General features: G+C 42.6%; 1 protein-coding gene across 10 annotated transcripts in view; it reads right to left on the bottom strand.

Annotated features, from left to right (window-relative positions):
- The window catches only part of dip2ca (disco-interacting protein 2 homolog Ca), a 167501-nt gene that overhangs the window by 73261 nt on the left and 74600 nt on the right, over positions 1-19640 (bottom strand). For 5 of the 10 annotated variants that reach the window (XM_037534029.1, XM_017710432.2, XM_017710434.2 and 2 more), the window contains exons 3-6: positions 14197-14307; positions 10426-10551; positions 8771-9019; positions 3983-4108 (exon numbers count right to left, since the gene is read on the bottom strand). In XM_037534029.1, coding sequence (XP_037389926.1) covers positions 3983-4108; positions 8771-9019; positions 10426-10551; positions 14197-14307 — 612 coding nt within the window. The remainder of the gene's footprint in view (positions 1-3982; positions 4109-8770; positions 9020-10425; positions 10552-14196; positions 14308-19640) is intronic. The other 5 variants (XM_017710436.2, XM_017710437.2, XM_037534030.1 and 2 more) reach the window with 3 other exon arrangements.

Genomic DNA, 19640 nt, shown 5'->3' with positions numbered 1-19640 from the left:
GCATTTATTCATTCATTCATTCGTTTATTTAAAATGCTCATTTTGGAAAGACACAGGCATTCATTTCACTATTTATACAGATCTGAGAAATCTGAAGCCAGTGAGCATAAGACTTAGTAGTGTTGTGGTATCTAGCGTTAATGCAATTCATGTAAAATGGGCTTTTTGTCATTCTGAAAACAATCTGGAGAAGAAATCTTAATCTGATCTTGGTCATGTCCAGGTCTCTTTCTTGACTCAGCCCTGTCTCTAATGGTCTCCACTATGGCACCAGCTTTTACAACAAAATGTCTTGTCAAAATGATCATGATAAACATCTAGCTGGCTTTTTTGTTTAGTGGCCAAGGAAAACAAAACAGGCTATAAAGTCCTACATCTACATCCACCCCGGCCCCATCCTCTTTCAGGCGTGACTGTCAGAGGAAACACCAAGCAGCCTCTTTGCTTACGTAACACGACTGAAAATAGCCTGGTGACTGCTCACACTTGCACGCTCACACTTTCTCTCTCACTGACGAAAGCGCTAATGAGTTCCCACTGAGCCCAGAGGAGTTCGAAGAAGCTGGGAAGGACGGCAAGAGAGCCCTCGACTTCTAAGTCGTCTGCCACGAATGGTCCCCGTGAGGGGAATCAGCTGGTGCGGCCTGTGTTTGTCAAACGCCTTATTACGAGGGCTCTATTGATATAGAGACTGGGTCTTGTATAAAGTGACATCAACCTGCCAAAAATGGCTCTGATTGGTATTGCTGGGGCCTAGTACAGTGATACGATGTCTCCTACAACAGGAAATAAATTTTCCACTGATATTTCTTTCAACAGCAACATACTATATTGATACTCGGCAGCTACATTGATTTCCTACATTCATCCATATTTTCTTTTTCTTCTTTCTCCCAAAGTAAGACATTTTGGGTTAGACTCAACATTTCTGATACAAAACAAAGCCTCATATGGCCTTAACTCTAAACCTGCTGAACTCAATTGCTGGGACAGTTTATTATAGTAGATGGTTGCTGTCGGACCTCTGGACTGGACAAAATATTTAGCACTGACCTTTATACTTAACCTGCAATTCTCTTTTGAATAAGAAAAACATAATTTGTCTTAAAACAAGAAATAAATTCCATAAATAAAAAATAATACATATAAATGTCATATAAAAATGTCATAGAACACATTCAATTGCACTTTCTCATAACGGAGACACTCTGTTACATTAGTTTTATGTGTTAAAAGGAAATTACGAGTAAACTGTTTGTGTTCCTCGCAACTTAATCAGTGCTTCTTTTCATGTTTTGCCAGAAAGAACCTAATTTCAAGCTTGAAGTGAGTTCTTAGGATTAGAAGGTTCTGTATGCATTTGATCTGCTCCAAAAAACTCTTACACATTTATAAATATGACAAGATTTTAATATTTCACAATATTTAAAATGCATTCAGGTCTGTTGTCAGGTCAGAATTCCAAGGGAACAGTATATATAAAGTTAAGCACCTTTTTTGCCTCTACTGTAAAGTTACCACGTCAGAGACGCAAAGTTTTGTCATAGACGTGGGTAATATGATGATGTACATCAGAGGTCACTTATAGGTGGACCGCCAGGGTGGTCTTATTTTAATCGGCATTGCTTTTCTAGCCTTTATGGTACCACTTTAGCAGCCCAGGAGACTCCCAGACCAATCGCACACGTTGTAAATATTACATGTGACGCTACTCAGCCAATCAGATCTGTGCATTACGATGAGCACTGAGACTCCAGTGAGTGACGTACACACAGGGGAGGGACGAGGCGAGAAACAGCAGGCAGAGAAGAAAGTGAGTCAGAGGGAAGTTATTTCATATGATGTGATCTAAAAAGAGAAAACAATAAACAAATGACAATAAATATTGTTGAAAACTGCCTGAACTGGACTTTATTTGGTTTGATATTCAGTTGTTGACTGTATAACATGCTGATATTCCTACTAGGCTACATCAGTAAACAGTATATGGCACTGAGTCATGATGTAAGTTAGACATTATGATGCTCTGGATCTTTGCTTGAGGATATTTTCTCTAACGGGACCTTACTGAATTTTAATTAAAGACCCCTGACATACATCATTAACATGATATGTCACTTTATGTCATAATATGCTTTTCAGACTACAACCTGGATGTCATCATCAACATCACTCACCACTATGACCGTAAGAACATGTTATTTTGAAGAATGCACAATGATACAGGAATCATATCGTCTTTACCAGAAGACTGCTTTAAATAAATGCATGGAGTGTGACTGATGATTAGATCTGACTGACATTTCAAACCGATCTTTACCGATGTATTTATAGCACTGCGGAAGAGCAGAGCATTCAGGTGATGCTAGGCTGCTCTGCTAAGATGTTTGCATTTTATTCATTTTACTGCACTTTTTAACGTAAAATGTAAAAGCTACTTTTCTTTGTAACAGTAATCCATGCAGATTTAGTCAAAATTTCTGCTTGAATTTCTAAATATTTGTGTATAGTATCAGCATGGGCAAATATGTACATGACAAAAATATTTGATATTGCCAGTTGTCCATAATTACCAAATCAGAGAATTCCTAGTTATTTTATTGCACAGAAATTCCTCATTTTTAGATACAGTAATGCGTAAAATTCAGAAACCCATCATCAACTGAATTTCAAGTCAAAACAGTCATTGAGTGTGAATTTCAGGAGATGTCTCTGAGGAGATTAGGAGCAAGATAATCCACTTCCAAGGAAGAGAAGAGTTAGAGAAAAAAATAAGCAGGGGTGGTGGAGGTGCAATCCAACTTCCAAAACAATGACTGAAGAGAAAATGTGACTCTTAACAACAGCGCAAGACCTGATAGACCATCAGATAAACAGCACTTACAGCTTCCATCTTTGAAAAAGAGGAGAAAATCAAGCTGCTTCAGACCTGAAAACATCCACAGGTGTTTCTGTCCATCCTTCCACTGTGAGAAGACAACTCAGTGCTGTGGGTCTGAAAGGACGTGTAGCTGATCAAGAAGAACCTCACTGAGAAAAGGAGACGGACACATTGAACAAAGAAACTGAACGATGAACTGACCACCCCAGAGTCCAGACCTCAACACCACTGAATGTGTTTGATTACTTCAGAAGATCATCAACCAGCTTCTAAGACTGAGCTTTGAGGTATGGAGAAATATCCCTGCAGTTGAAAAATGAAGCAAAACTGAAAGCAAGTGTCTCGAAAAGAATAGTCGCTTGAAAAGAAAGAGTGGACAAACTGCAGAATCAACATTTGATTTAGATTCAGCTGTTGAGGCTTCTGTAATTTTCTGTTAAGTGTATATTTTATGGTACATGTATTGACTGGAAGGTAAATAAACGACTTTTACACAGTACTGTACATCACAACGTTTAACAGTCAGCATGCACATAAAAATGGGGTCGTATGACACAAGCAGCGATTTAGGAAAGTAACAAAACACTAGACCGACAACTACACACACAAACACACACAGGATTGAGAAAAGAACATTAAACACACACAGATGCAGACAGCATGGACGGAGCATCTAAAAGCAGACCAAACAGAAGCCCCATTAGTACAAAATAAATCAAGCACGCTGTACTTTGCACCCATCATGACAAAATAAAAGTCCAGATCACACAAAGAACACCGCTTTCCACAACGTCACACTTTGTATCTCAGGATAACAACAGCAGATACAGAAGCGCAGGGCCATGGGATGGGGAGGACATCTCTATAGTCCTTACAAACACAGTGCTGCTGATGGTCAGACACACCATCAGCACATGGAGCAGCTTCATCACATACACACACACACACACACACCACACACACTGAAAGGCCTGTAGTCCTGCGCAGACACAAGAAACTATGCACAGGACACAGTGATGCTGAGGCGGTCTGGATGAAGAGGGATGAAGAAGGTGGGAGTGGGGCTGAGTGTGTGCTGAGGGGGAAAGGGTTTATACTGACCATCCGACTCCAAGGGAGGTGGCCAGAGGAGGTCAGATCCGAACTCACAGGAGCGACGCAGCGAGTTGCCGTTCTCAGCTACACCGAGCATAGTTTTCCGCTTCAGCGAGAGGTGAGCAATCGGCCCTGGATGTGGAAGGAGGAGGAGGAGGAGGAGGAGGGAGAGAACCAGAACCTTAAAAGCTGACGAAGAGTCACCGGCCACAGGCATGGATGGGCAGGAGGGGAGGCGGATGACCGGAGCATGGACGCTGCCATGTCCCCCCATAGAGCACAGCATGGTCTGGCATGGCTCACATGAAGGGGTGGGTAAGGTGGGGTTATGATTCAGGCTGCCTACACAAGCTCTATATCTATGCACACACATCCCACCCATCAAACAGAAAGAAACTAATCAGAGAAGCAGCTGGCATGGATCGCAAAACTTATACAAAGTTCATAAAAGATCCTGGACTATCCTGCATGTACACCAATCAGGCAAAACATTCTGACCACCTCCTTGTTTCTCCGCTCATTGCCCATTTTATCAGCTCCACTTACTGTATAGCTGCACTCTGTAGTTCTACAGTTACAGACTGTAGTCCATCTGTTTCTCTGAGACTTTGTTACCCCTTTTACCCTATTCTTCAATGGTCAGGACCCCCATGGACCCTCACAGAGCAGGTACTATTTGGGTGGTGGAGCATTCTCAGCACTGCAGTAACACTGATGTGGTGGTGGTGTGTTAGTATGTGTTGTGCTGGTGCAAGTGGATTAGACACAGAAGTGCTGCTGGAGTTTTTGAACACTGTGTCACACAAACTAACACACCACCTCCACATCAGTGTTACTGCAGTGCTGAGAATGATCCACCACTACCCATATAGTAAGTGGAACTGATAAAATGATCAATCTGATCAATCAGAATCTGATCAATCAGAATCTGATCAATCAGGTGGTCATAATGTTATGCCTGGTCGGTGTATATACGCTGTGTGAATTTACCATCCTTCAAATGCTACTAAATAAACACGGAGGTGCTTAATATATAAATCTAAACATGCCTAGAATTAACGCAGTAACAGTAACAGGGCTGCAGCTAATTTCAATAGCTGATTAATCGTTCCATCTGATTGCCATTTACTAATTAATCAGAAAAGAAAAGGTGCAGTGATAACTTTGTTAATAACTGACATTAAATATTTTACATTACACAATGTTTTTTAAATATAATATTACATATCGCTTTTTTAAACAATGCTCTAGCAAACAAAAAAAATCTAAATCATCACAAGCACAGTAACAATGTTCTTACATGCTATTTTAATTAGTGTGAAAAATGCAAAAAAACAATAAAAACCATATTATATTCCCTAAAGGCATACTGGTTGTGACCTAAGTGTTTGGAACCATATGAACCTTTATTCCTCCCACTACTAACGTGTCGTTTAACAAGATAAAGACTATCTCTTGATGCCAAATCTGTGTAAAGAGTTTAATATTGCACTGACTTGAGTTTAAGAAATCCGGCTGCTCTCTGAATGCAGAGACAACGGTAGAGCTGTGAGGATCAAACACAGATCAAACACGGTAAAACGATAATCAAATCAAAGCGATCTGAAAGAGCAACTGCGACTAGAATTGCGGGACTTGTGCCCAACATTCAACCAAGTGTGGGCATGGGGTGCTGCTGCCTGGCCCCACCTATCAAAAATACATTCCACGCTCCATGGCAGCTGGTACGATATCGAGGCGAGTTGGATCTTGAGCCGATGGAATGTGTGCGTCTTGCTGAAGAATAAAGATGCATAATTACATTTACACCCCCTCTATGATCGTCCAAAATAGCCATGAGCAAAAGTTCTGGGAGTGTTCCAGATCCCGCAAACTCTCTTTGTCTGGTAGTCTGCTTTTAGATGGTGCCACAACAGAGTCATGTGAGGGGTGACAAAGATAGGACAGAGGGTGGGGGTGAGAGAGAGAGAGAGAGAGAGAGAGAGAGAGAGAGAGAGAGAGAGAGAGAGAGAGAGAGAACGAGAGAATGAAAGTGGAGAGAGACGAGGAGAACATAAAGACAGAGAGGCAATGGAGTGAGGAGAAAAATGAAGGAGGAAATGAAAAACTGAGGGAGAGAATCAGAGCGTAGAGAGAAAAAGGAAGAAGGGAACAAAACAAGTATGAGGGTGGAGGATGGAGAGATCTTTTTTCCGTCTAGACTTTAAACTTGGCCGTAGGGAGCTCGTCGACATGATACGGCTAATAATGCGGTCCACTTTGCCGCTGAGACGGGCAAAGGGGCTCGATGAACCTCTAAACGGCTTCTCCCAGTCAACGCTCTTAGAGTGGGGTGAGGGGAGCTGGCAGTCAAAGTCTTTCCTCTTCTTACTGTGCCTTGTGTTTACATTTAAAACGAAGTGCCTGGATTGATTTAACATCTGCGTGGCACACATTGGCTGCGTCCAGAGTCCCTCTGAGGGTATTTTATTCTTGTATGTCTAGCATGGCATCACATACCAAAAGCTATCAACAAACAGCGCTAAAACTGTGGAAAATGAATAAAAGAACTGTTGCATATAAAAGATTAAACACCCCCCATAAAATGATATGTTTTGTCCATTTTCTAAGTGAGAATGACTTAAAACATCTTCTACAAGGAACAACTTAATCATGACCTGTACAGCTTACTATAGTGCATGATTTTAATTTATTTGCTGATATAAACAGATAGAAAAAAAAATAAAACATAAAATGTGCTATGACCGGTGGCGTGGTGGGTAGCGCTGTCGCCTCACAGCAAGGAGGGCCTGGGTTTGATTCCCCGGCCGGGTGACCAGGGCCCTCTCTGTGTGGAGTTTGCATGTTCTCCCTGTGTCTGTGTGGGTTTCCTCCAGGTTCTCCGGTTTCCTCCCACAGTCCAAAGACATGCAGTCAGGCCAATTGGATGTGCTAAATTGCCTCTAGGTGTGAGTGTCTGTCTGTCTGCCCTGCGATGGACTGGCGACCTGTCCAGGGTGTATCCTGCCTTCCGCCCAAAGACTGCTGGGATAGGCTCCAGCACCCCCCGCGACCCTGACGGAGAAGTGGCTTAGAAAATGGATGGATGGATGTTTTCCCCATTATGTAAAATTCAGGAAAAAAAACTAACCGCCCCCACCCAAAAAAAAACTAACCGCCCCCACCCAAAAAAAAACTAACTGCATTAAATGTGCAGAAGTGTGTTCTCTGTAAGGGATGTGTTAACTTATTTTAACTTCATCAAAACATAATTTGACCAGCTAAAAAGTGTTTTAACAGTTCTCTTAAAGCCTAAATGTGTTCATATTTTTAAAAGATTTTTTAAAGAACAGTGTTCAAAGTTGTTATAATATGAGAAGCAGTAAATTATTACTAAAATCTCTAAAATCTCGAAAGCTCTCTTCTTATGATGATGCAGGTTTGTTGTAGCAGGAGCCATTACTTCTTCACATTTAACCCCCAAACATGGGAGAGAGAAATTTATCATGTTTCTACAGTTTAAGGACAGAACAGATTTTGAGCTACACCTATCAGGCATATCATTATGTGATGGATCGATCTCAGCACTACAGTAACACTGATGTGGTGGTGTGTTAGCGTGTGCTGTGCTGGTACGAGTAGATCAGACTCAGCAGTGCTGCTGGAGTTTTTAAACATTGTGTCCACTCACTGTCCACTCTATTAGACACTACTACCTTGTCAGTCCTTGTAGATGTAAAGTCAGAGACGTTTGTGTTGGTCATCCTCTAGTCCTTCACCAGTGGTCAGAGGACAATGCCCACAGGACGCTGCTGGCTGAATGTTTTTGGTTGGTGGACTGTTCTCAGTCCAGCAGGGGCATTGAGGTGTTTAAAAACTCCAGCAATTCTGCTCTGTCTGATCCACTCAGACCAGCACAACACACACTAACACACTACCACCACATCAGTTTTACTGCAGTGCTGAAAATGCTCCACCACCCAAACAGTACCTGCTCTGTGAGGGTCCATGGGGGTCCTGACCACTGAAGAACAGGGTAAGAAAGTATCAGAGAAACAGATGGACTACAGTCTGTAACTGTAGAACTACAAAGAGCAGCTATACAGTAAGTGGAGCTGATAAAATGGACAATGAGCGTAGAAACAAGAGGTGGTCATGATGTTACACCTGATCGGTGTATTTAGTGCTTTATACTTGACTTTATAGCAGAGTGGCTAAGCTTGCTGCTCTGACACTAGACACATCTTTTAACAATCTAATGGTAACTTTCATTGCTGCCCGTGTAATGTGATGCCACGTCCGCCGTTAACGTGAAAACTCATACTGATAAGACAACAGTGAAAATAAGTAATTATGCAGCCCTAATCTGAGAAAATTATGATAATTTAGGCATACGGCTTGCACAATTGTACCTCCATATAAGCAAACTTCAGACACCAAGCATATCTGGGCTGATAAACTAAGGGAAAAATGTGTGACTTAGCCTCTTCGCCGAACTGCATCTTTAATTTAGCTCACACAAAAAAGCTAAAGCACACAAAGCAGATACTGACATCTATAAGCAGAAGGAACTGAAGCTGGCAAAAGGCACCAAGCGTGTGTAAACTGGAGACAGGCAGACGTACAGGGCGAGAGGAAGCAAATGAAAAGGACGAGAAACTGACAGCAGACGGAGGCAGACAAAGACAGCATAAAGGCAGCAGAGGAAGCTGAGCCAGCAGAGGCAGAGGTTAGACAGAAAGCAGCGAAAGAACAGGAGAGAGAAGGCGGTGGAGGGATGAGGAGAAGGAAGGAAGATGAGGGTGCTGGAGTTACCTGGCTTGCTGACATGTGTCTGGGCGAGGACGTCTGCCAGGCGCCCCGCTGCCCCACTGCCGCCGCTTTGTGTACTGGAGGACGAGGAGGAGGTGGTGGAGCCCTGGTGGATGGCGCGGCTGATCCAGTGGTCCATGCTTACGCTGCCCTGGCTGGACGTAGGTGTCCCCTCGCCCTGGCCGCCCTCTTCCTCCGAGCCGGACGACGTGTCTGTCAGGGGGGGCAGGAGGGACGAAAGCGGGGAGAGGCCTAGTGAGAGTCACTCACACCCACTCGACGCTCAGCCCAGACGGTGGATTTAAGTGTTTGTAAAGCATACACTGCTGTCAAGAGTTTGGGGGAACCTTGACTTCTATTGTATCATATTTTGAGACCATTTTATTAACCTTAACTCGATCCTTAAGGGTATATACGCTTTGAAATACCTATTTGTTGGAAGAATTTTGTTTAAAAAAGTCTCATTTGCCTAATTTTCACCTTAGACCAAATGTAGCTTATTTGCAAAGACATAAACAGAAAAATGATGAGGAAAGTGCGGATTCTAAACTTTCAACTGTACTGTATTTCTGTAGTGTATATAGAAGAGGTGATGTTTCATTATGGCTATGTTCACTTTACAAGCCTCGTTGCTCAATTCCTATTTTTTTTGCTCAGATCTAAACTTTCTCACTTGATGGTTCATTCTGATGTAGGTCAGTGACTCAAATCTGTAATTAATGTGAATGAACTCGGGTTCTGAAATGACCAGCATGTCCTAAACAATAACGTCAGATGAATGAACCACATAAATCATGAACAACAAACTGACTAACCAGCAGAACAAGACTTAGTCACAAAGATAATTTGCTCTGAGCAGCTCTCGACTGTTAAGTAAGATGAAAGGAAAAACGGATGATGGTGGATGCACCTCATGGATTCCGATCTCATTAAAGTCGTATGGCCACAAATATCGGATCTGATGTAGTACCACATATGAAAGTGGGTCGGATTTGATCAGATTTGTGTGTCAACACAGCTGTCTCACACTGAGGCAAAAAATCTGACCTATGCCACTTCAGCCTGGTAGTGTGAATGCTTATTAGTGGTGAACTTGTACTAATTTGTGTCATCTCTTGACACGGAAAATAACAAAAAATTGAAATGCAGATTTGAAACCTGTTGATCCAAAATGTAAATCTAATCCTTATGCAAATAAATACGTTTTATGTTTCACCTAAATAACTATTAGAATTTTTTTCTTCTCCTGCTACAAATAAAGGCACATATTGAAATTATTTTGGCGTAAAGGAGGTTTAAACACCTGGGTCCTGCTTCTCAAAAGCGTCTTAGCACTGAGATCATCTTAACTGGTAGAGAGAGTGTTCAGCGTGATGTTCGCACTAGCATTTAAGAATCATCTTTATGCCAACATGCCTTCAGGAAACCAAGCTCTGAAGGGTGCTGATGAATATTAACATCCCAACGAGGGGATAAAATATGTGGCCTATGTCATTATTACCCAGGTAACCTGTCAGTTGGTCCTCTGCAGAGAAAAACGGCAAGATCTAAACAGCTTAGTACGTTCAGTTTTTCCAAACATTTTTAAAACGGTAGCTTCCCCAAACTTCTGACAGGCAGTGCATGTCTGTGAGGTAAGGGTTGGAGATGAGGCTCACCTGGAGGGGTGTAGGCATCCATAGAAGTCTGGACCACCAGGGAGCGGCGTTTTGAGGGCATGGGGACGGCCACTTTCCTCTCCTTGTGTTTGGCTAGGGCCGCTTGTACCGCTTCTGTGTGCACGTCTGTGGGAAAGCGAGTCAGAGAGTGAAAATGAAGAAACAATGAGGCAGGTACACAAACAAGCTCATTGGGCGCTAACAATGGCTATGGACTGAAGCCTGACAGCTGACACACTCTGTGACATGAGCAGAGTGGTGAAGGGACCGTGACAGGAGCCAAAGCACCACCTCCAGCCCTTATGTGTGCCGGGCTTACTGAGTCATCTAGCTGTGTATGTGTGTGTTAGAGAGAGAGAGAGAAAGAGATGGAGAGAGAGAGAGAGAGAGAGAGAGAGAGAGAGAGAGAGAGAGAGAGAGAGAGAGTATATGCAAAGCTGACAGCATAGCTGACAGTACCCTGCACCCACTGCCATATGTAGTCACAGGAAAATATGAAAGTATGGCACTGTTCCTCACACTGACACAGCTATGGCCTCTAATGATCCAAGCTGTTATTAGGACAACTCTCCAGAGAGCTCTAAGCTTGGGCTGGGCATGGTTACTCAAATATTAGGATACTGGTCCCCATATTATTGCACTGTTATAAATAAAGCGGCTGCGCAGGTACATGTTTTGTTCATCATGGTACAAACAATGAAAACATACCTTCAGAGGCTTTACAGTGTTTTTAAAGTCCTACCGTACTGTACTGTTGTTGTAGATTTCTTTTTTGTACCAGGCTCTCCGAAGTCTGTCTTCCTTCACTCAGTAGCTCGGAAACTTTGCACCGATTGAACGAGGTTTCAACCAAATCCCATGAGTGGGTTTTGGTGCATGGGCTCAAGCTGGCATTCAGGAGGGTCTCTGAAAAGCTCACCATGCAGCATCCCTATATAACTTCAAGGATGCCACAGATTTGCGAGCACCCTTCTTGGTCAATCAGTTTTGCTTGAAGAGTAGCTTCTGTTTCAGAACCAGTTTCAACAGTTCATATTCTGTCTTTGTTCTGTTCCCTCACTGCGTCACTCGGCCTCGTCCAGTCTTCTGTTCGTCTTGGTCAGTTTGCGTTTTATATCGGCAAGCTGTTGTTTACTGTCGCATCTAAAGTCTCTAATTTTGTCCAGAATTTTCTCAAGACTGGCGTTTGACAATTTAGCGCCATGTTGCTCAAGTTCTGGAGAACTGCTTAGGCTAATTAGTTGTACCACTGTTTCAGTATTCGAACACACAATACTCCTACCTCTAGTGACAACCCCTTTATTCATAGTTTGTGAGTTCGATCCCTGGTGATGCTACAGCCATCCGTAGCCAGGAGTCCAAGAAAGCACAACTGGCATTCTGGGTGAGCAGGATGGCCCCCCCATCTCCCCAATCACTCAGCGTGATGCTAGTCAGTGCAGGCATCTGTTAGCTGACGTAACAGAACTGGCGGTTTGTGCTTTCCCCCGAACGCGTTCAACTGTCCACTGCCATTGTGTGAGCGGCAGTTCGAAAAGAAAGCAGCTTCACAGATCTTGGAGGGAGCCTGTATTAGCCTTCACCCCCTAGCGCTGGTAGTATCGTGTGATTTGGAGAGTCCTAACTTGTGGGTGGAACTGGAGACGATTAAATCGGGGTGAAAACTGGGGGGAAACCACTCTTTCCATGTCAATATTCGATGCAACTTTAGGGTTGTGCTTTCAAATGGTCAGCGAGCACTGAAGTTACACAACCATTCTCAAGTCCATAGAGAACCAGAAGCCCATAACGTAAAGTTTTAAAACAGAACAATAAAGTAAAAAGCCTGGATATGAGACGGGGTGTGTGGAGTCAATACAACCTAAATATAACATAATATAACCTGCGACAATGACAGAGGTGAAATCTGTTTACTGAAGGTCATTTGGGCAAAACAGAAGAGGAGCTCGATGGTGGGAAAGCCAGACTGATTCTTGAAAGCACTCTGATAATGACCCCACTCACTCTGCCAAAGCAACAGAGCCTCATTTAAAGAATTGGGTAAAAATTCTAACAGAATCCAGTTGAAGCTGCCCGCAGAGTGACAGAAAATCAGTAAAGAGGGTGGCTCACTGCTGGTCCAGCCACTATTTAACTGCGGTTGTCCAGATTTGTATGGAGGAATGAACAAACACTGCTTGGCAAAGCCATACTGGACACAATCTTAAAAGTATGTGTACCAAAACAAGCAAAATGCCCTTCAAGCAAGTATTACCTCCAAATCCAGCTTTTCATTTTTTTAGTATAATATGTAAACTGGGGTCAAAGATAGCATATTTGTCTTGCAGAGCTTTTCAAATGAGATTTTTGAAACAACAACAGACTCTATGGTGACAAATCCTGATTAGTGACTCATTTGATCTTTCCAGCAGATGTACTTTTAGCAACACTGTACGACTTGTTTGAAAATACTGATTACTGTGGCTTCATGTGCAATATAGTGTCTGGAAAGCAGTGCAGTGAGTCTGATTTGGACATATGAGCTATAAAAAACATGTTTTTATAAGTGGCTTTCCATGAGAAATGACACAAAGAAAGAGACAGAGAAAACTGACAGACAGAAGTTATCAGGTGTCTGAATCAATCCGCTTGCCAAACACCTTCAGCCTCCAGCTTCTTACAGATTAATCTCTCACTGTCACACACACACACCCACATACACACCATATTTCTGCCACGCAGATAAAGCACAAAGCACTCCTAGGCCATGAGATACTTCAAACAGAGATCCAATCAGAAAGTTTGTTTTGCTGACACATCAATTGCCATGTATTTGGTCTGAGGGAGGAGGTTAACTACACCGCACGCCCTGAGATAAGCAAGTCATAAAATTAACACACAGCCTTTAGACGACATGTGAGCTACGATGCTGAAAACACAGGTCCTTTAAGACACTGACTGAAGGAAAATAGCTTGTAATGAAAGATGTAACGAAAGTTAGCAAGGCTGGGAATGTAGTCAAATTACATCCAGGTGTTCGTTAAGGTTGCGCAGACTTGCCAATATGGTTTAGCGCACATTACTGTAAGTTATAAAAATGAACAAACGTTCATGGTGTAGCCGAACAGCTGTTCCCAATTTCTGTTGTTTATTTTGAGCGGAAATATATGTTTACTGATACAAACAACATAAATTGCACATGTTTGTTTAGGGCTGGGTATGGAAAAGGTTTTGAGTACCTGGTTACCATCGATTCTATGCTACCACTATAAAATAAAATAAAAATAAAAATAAAATTACATTTTTAAACAATAAAAATTTGCCCCCGATAAAAAAACATCAGTACCAAGTACCAATTTCTAAACGATACTTTTCTCAATGCCTCCTTTCAAAAAACAAAGGAACAGCAGGTGTGGCTTAAACCATAAATTCATGCAAAGTGCTGGAAGTGGGAGTGTCTGCTGGGTCTGCTGGCTGCAGTAGATTACAGACTGATAAAGAAACACTTACAAAATGTAATTCAGGCAGCCAAACAGCAGTCTAGGTTTTGGAACAGGCAAGCTCACTGGTTCACTGATATTAAGACTGACTTTTTTCATAAAGGCCCTGGAGTCAGCCCTAAGCCTGCATGATGTGTATGTACATGAAGAGGAGTCACATGGGGTGAAGGGAGTCAATATTCAGCAATACAGCTGGAAAAATGTGTAAACTCTTTTTTTTTCCGAACTGTTTCTTAACTCCATTGTGTTGCTTGTCCAGCTATGCCTGTAGGTGGTGCTGCTGCAGACTCACCTGATCTGTAGCGCTCGTCTCGGGTGCCGGAAGAGCGTCTGCGGTGGTACCGGGAGGCGGAGGAGGGGCCCATGGGCGGTCTGCGCTCGTGTGCCATGGATGCTTCAAGTCCTGAAGGACAGACAGGGAGAGATAGCGAGAGAGAGGGAGACAGGGAAAGAGAAAGACAGAGAGAGATTACGCAACCTAGTCAGAAGCACTGCAGGCCTGCTTTTATTACTTATTCACCTCGCACATCTCTGCATCTACCACTCTCCCTTTCTCTCTCTTGCTCTCCTTCCCCGCTTGGGGTGTTTTCTGCTTTTACCACCCCTCCCTCTGCCTCAGCTTTCAACTCCTGCACACCTGCCTGTGTGATTTGCATTCCCGATTTCCTGCGACCTCTTTCCTCCTGTTCTTTTCTTTCTTCCTCCCTTTCTTTCTCACACCCTATCTCTTCTCTATGCCTCTTTGTCCCCAACTCTGTCACTCCTCCTTCTCCTTCTCTCTCTCTCTCCCATCACTCAGTTGGTGGTAGCTATAACTGCAGCTGAGGCAGAGCGTGGATAACCTGCTTTAAGGCTTTCAGTGTAGGTATAGAAAGCTGTGGGTAGGCTCACTGGCTCCAGCGTGCTGCTGTTTTGCAGTGTTGTTATGTCGTTGCTAGAGAGGGCATATTTTAATGGATCGGCATTTGCTATATTAGGTCAGATCAAATTCCAATTCTTTGTTAAGGCTGATTTACTCCACTGCTCTTTACTTACACCACTCGCATAGATGGACAACACAACTGAGGGATGTGAGGCACGTTTTCAGACGTTAGCAAGATGTTTAAATATCCGTAGTGTTGAATAAATTGGAGGGGGGAAAGCCAAAACAAGTGTAAATGCAAATACACTGCACACTGTAGCATTTCATGGTAATCAACAGCCTATCAAATCTAGACTGGACCGACTTTATTCACTTTAATCTTTGTGAAAAAACTAAGGATCTGCGGAAGCTGCTGAGTGTCTAGGCTGTTGAGCTAGTAGTGATGTTTGCCGTATTGTTGCGCTCTGCTTTTGGGCTGCTGCACTAACGATGTCGTCTTGTGTTCTGGCGTCACTCAGACTGAGGGACTCGTGCGCTCCTGCCTGACTGAGTTCAGTCCAGTGCTCCAGCCAAGGGCTGTTTGACCCCTGAGTCAGAAATCAATTTCATCAGCAATGTCCCAGCACCAAGATTTATTCACTCCACCAGGCGCAAAGGTGAGAGAGCATGTCCAGCCCAGATGATGCACGGATGCACAGAGTGCTTGATGAAGACTAGAATAGACTGGGCACAGGGGGCATACGTTGCTGGACAGAATGTCTTGTTGGCAGACTCGGTCCCACCTTTAAACCTCCTGATTCTGGGCTGCTGTCGGTTTAGACACTTTTATCAGGCTACAGTCAGGGTTATAGAGAATGTTGTCAGGCTACAGCCAAGTTAAAATGAGGCTTCAAACTGATTTTTTTCAGCTACAGTTGTGTTTAGACAGAATTATGATAGTTAAAATCAGGTTTAAATCAGAGCTTTGTTGGGCTAGAGTCTGTCTTCATTCAGAATTTTGTTGGCCGCAGTCGGTCTTCAATCTGAATTCGAGTTTCAATTACAACTGAGGGGCTACAGTCGGTTCAGACAGAAGTTTTTCAGCTACGGCTTATTTTCAATCAGAATCGTGTCAGTTACAGTCGAGTACAGTCAGGTAATTTTTTAGCTACAGTTGAATTTCATGTAGAATTTTGTCAGCTACATTCCAGTTTATTTAATAGAATTTAACCTTAATTTTCCAAAGATGATTTGGCTATTTATTTTTATGCTGTTTATCGATGATCTGATTACAGCGAATGCTGTCACTACAACGCAATTTCGCAACTGCTATCATCAGAGTTGAGTTTAGACAGATTTTTGTTTGGCTACTGTCAATTTCACAGAAAATTTTGAGGGCTACAGTGGGTATTTAATCAGAATTTTGTTGGGCTACAGTCGGGTTCAGACAGAAATACAGGCTGGTTTCAGCCAGAAGCTTGTTGGGCTGAAGCTGGGTAGGTCAGAACTGTGTCAGGCTACGGTTATTTCAGACAGACTACAGTCTACAGGATACAGAACATTGTTAGTTTTGGATTCAAAACCTGTGCCTGCAGGTCAGGTGAGGACTCTAGCAAAATATTGTTGGTTATGTTCAGGTTTGGAATAAAATTTCATGTCCGATTAAAGCTCTGCTCTCTCTGCTAGCAAGGGTCATTTCCACCAATCACTCCTGATTGGGTTAACGTTTTTGCTCCCCGGCAATCGGCCAAAGTGTCCTGCAGAGACAGTCCCTGTTCTGTGTGGGTAAATGGATGCACTTAAAGTCCTTGGAGGACTCTGAGAGACACCGGACGAGGGTATTCAGCCTCTTTGGAAAGAGGCTACTGAGGCATGGTGTACTGGCAGGGGGGGGAAAGCAGACTGTACTGCGTGTCCCACCCAAGCACAAAAACAAAGGGCGGAGGCTCGGCTTCACGTGTCTCGTCTTTGTAACAGTCTAACAAAGGATTTTAATCGTGTCCAAACTGTAGTGAGGCTTGCTAAACCTCTTCTAGCAGATCTCATACGACCCACAGAGCGATATCCTGGGCGCTGCTGTCCATCCTTGCAGCATACACACACCGAGCTGCAGCCATGATGTCATATTTTACTCACAACCAGACAGAGGACATGCTGGCTGCCTGTTGCTATGGCGACAAACGCTGTTCTCATCAACAATGCAGACGCAGCGTACAGTCGCTCGGCTTGGGTAAGAAAAAAGATGCCTTGAAATGTCAAATCGTCAGTTAAAAATAAAACGGTAAGGACACGATGAAAAGGGTGAAAAAGTCCCTCCACAGACACACCGTTCTTCTACAGGCAGCCACGGACAGCGACACAGGCTCCAGAGATGAAACGAGCAATTACTTTGCAGAGAATCTCTCCATGCTAATGGCGACGGCCTGTTCCCATTACGCTCCAACTAATGGCATCTTACAGTTTGAGGACGAGAGGCGGTCAGCCTCCAAGGGCTGGCAGGGCAGAGATTTGCACATGCATTGATGGTTTTACATGTTTTACAGAAAACGCCGTTCTCTCTCAGTAACCACCTGTTTGAAATCCTACATTTTTCTTGTGTTTTATTTAGATGAGATAATCCAATATTAGTCCCACAACGGGGGAAACTCACAGTGCTACAGCAGCAAAGCGATAGCAGGGCACTCAAACAAGGTATCAGCCTAATTACTTAAGGTTACAGATTGTTACTTGGTAAAAATCACTGCTGTCTGAACAAAACCTCCTATCTCCAAAACAGAAACTTTAAAGGAGAAGGAAAAAACCTACTGTACTCTTAATGTAAGTCAATGGAACCAGACTTTTTTCCCCAAGTAATTCTGAGTCGTTACTGTTAAGTCCATTCATTATGAAAATTTAACACAATGTAAACGGCAACAGGTTTTTTTTTTCATTAAAAAGCAGTGACATATAATACTATAGATAAAAATATATAAACTCTGTCCTTCACAAAATTAACAATCTAAACAGAATAAATAGAAAAGCAAAAAAAATCTTGACATTGTAAGAATATTTTACATGTATTGCACATGGAGTATTGATTATATTGCACACAGGTATTTCGTCTCTGAAGTTTACTTGTGTTGTCAGATAAAAATTCAAGACCAACTCCCAGTGTCTCTTTATTCCTCAGAAATAAACAGGCTGTATTTACTGCGTCTTTAAAACTGATAATATGTAAAATAGAGGTAGCCAATGTGGCAAAAATATCATTATACTGTGATACACACACACACACACACACACACACACATATATATATATATATATATATATATATATATGAATGATATTCTGACACAGACACAATGCACTAGCAGTACCACACTTCAAAACAGCCATCAGAAACTGAATGCGGTTATTTTTATTCAGCGTTTCACACACTACACTGCACAAAATCCAATTAAACAGGCTCATTGATGCTCTCTCTGTTATGACACATGCAGTTGTTCAGTATTCTTTACATACAGACAATATCCACAATCTGCTCAGAAAAGCGTGAACAAAATTCAACACATTAATGACAAAATATTGCCATATTGCGCACGGCTAATGCAAATGACTTCTAATTGGCTGTACTGTACTGTTCAAAAAGCATTACAGGCTGAAATGCATGGGGCAGACTGTTACTTTCTAACTAGGGATGCACAATCTGACTAGTTGTGAAATTTGAGTATCAGTAAGAGTTAATGAACTGATATTCAGTTAACTGGGAGGAGGGGGTAAAAAAAAACTGTCCAAAAAGAAAAAAGGCAACACTTTATTTGGATAGTCCACTGTAGATGCTTTGTAGATACTTAATTTACTTTTAAGTTCATTCATTCAATGGAATTTCTACGAAAATTGACCATAATTTTCTTTAACTCTAAACCTGGCTCTAATCCTGACCCTCGGACCAAAAAATAAACCCAATCCTCACCATGGTCCTAGGCCTAACCCTGGTCCGAATCCTAACACTAACCCCACCACTATTTAGCATCAACTGAGTTTCAACAGATAGTTTGTTAACAATTTGAACATCTGTAGATAATCTACTGGGGACTAAAGTGGACTATCCAAACAAAGTGAGGCAGAAAACTGCACAAAAAAATTTGCAGCCAAAAAAAAGTTTTATTTTTTGAAAAACTAACTGTAGTAACTGAGGCCACTTCACAAGAGTTATTAAGTTAACACTAGAGCTAACCAGTACATCGCTGAATGATGATGGAGACTTGTCGTCTTCTCCACAAGCTCTCTTCTCCACGTCAATACGTCATTTTGTCAGAGAAATGTTTTCACTGGTTTTCACGGAATCCAGACTCTGCTCATCTTCCCTGTCTGGTTCAGCAGAGAAGTCCAGACTGCAAAAGACAGTTAGAGCTGCAGAACAGACCATCGGCAACAACCTGTCCTCCCTCCAGAACCTGTACTCTTCCCGTGTCGGGGGAAATTACTGAGGACCCCTCACACCCAGGACACAGTATGTTTGAACTACTCCCATCCGGCAGGCGCTACAGAACACCTGCCGCCAAAACATCCAGGCACAAGAACAGTTTCTGTCTGCTTGCTGTTAACCTACATTAATGGCATTAACCTAAATGAACACTCACACAAGTCATGTGCCAAAATATCCCAAAAACCACACACTGAGAATTGTGCAATACTCAATAATTCGTCAAGTAATATTTGGTCCTTATTTGGTGCAAAACTTAAATTGAGCAATTTTTGGACTATACTTAAAAACATACAATATTCCTGGGCTGTGCAATATCTGTGGTCTTTGTTGTAGAATCATGTCAACTGTCTGATCGCGTCTATTGTCTTACTGTTATATGTAAGCATTATATCGTGGCAATGGCATTGGTTATGGGCACTGTAGT

Source organism: Pygocentrus nattereri, chromosome 24 (genome assembly GCF_015220715.1).
Source record: "Pygocentrus nattereri isolate fPygNat1 chromosome 24, fPygNat1.pri, whole genome shotgun sequence".
NCBI lineage: Eukaryota > Metazoa > Chordata > Actinopteri > Characiformes > Serrasalmidae > Pygocentrus > Pygocentrus nattereri.
Note: the sequence above shows the minus strand (reverse complement) of the source record. Positions and strands in the feature narration are given on the sequence as shown.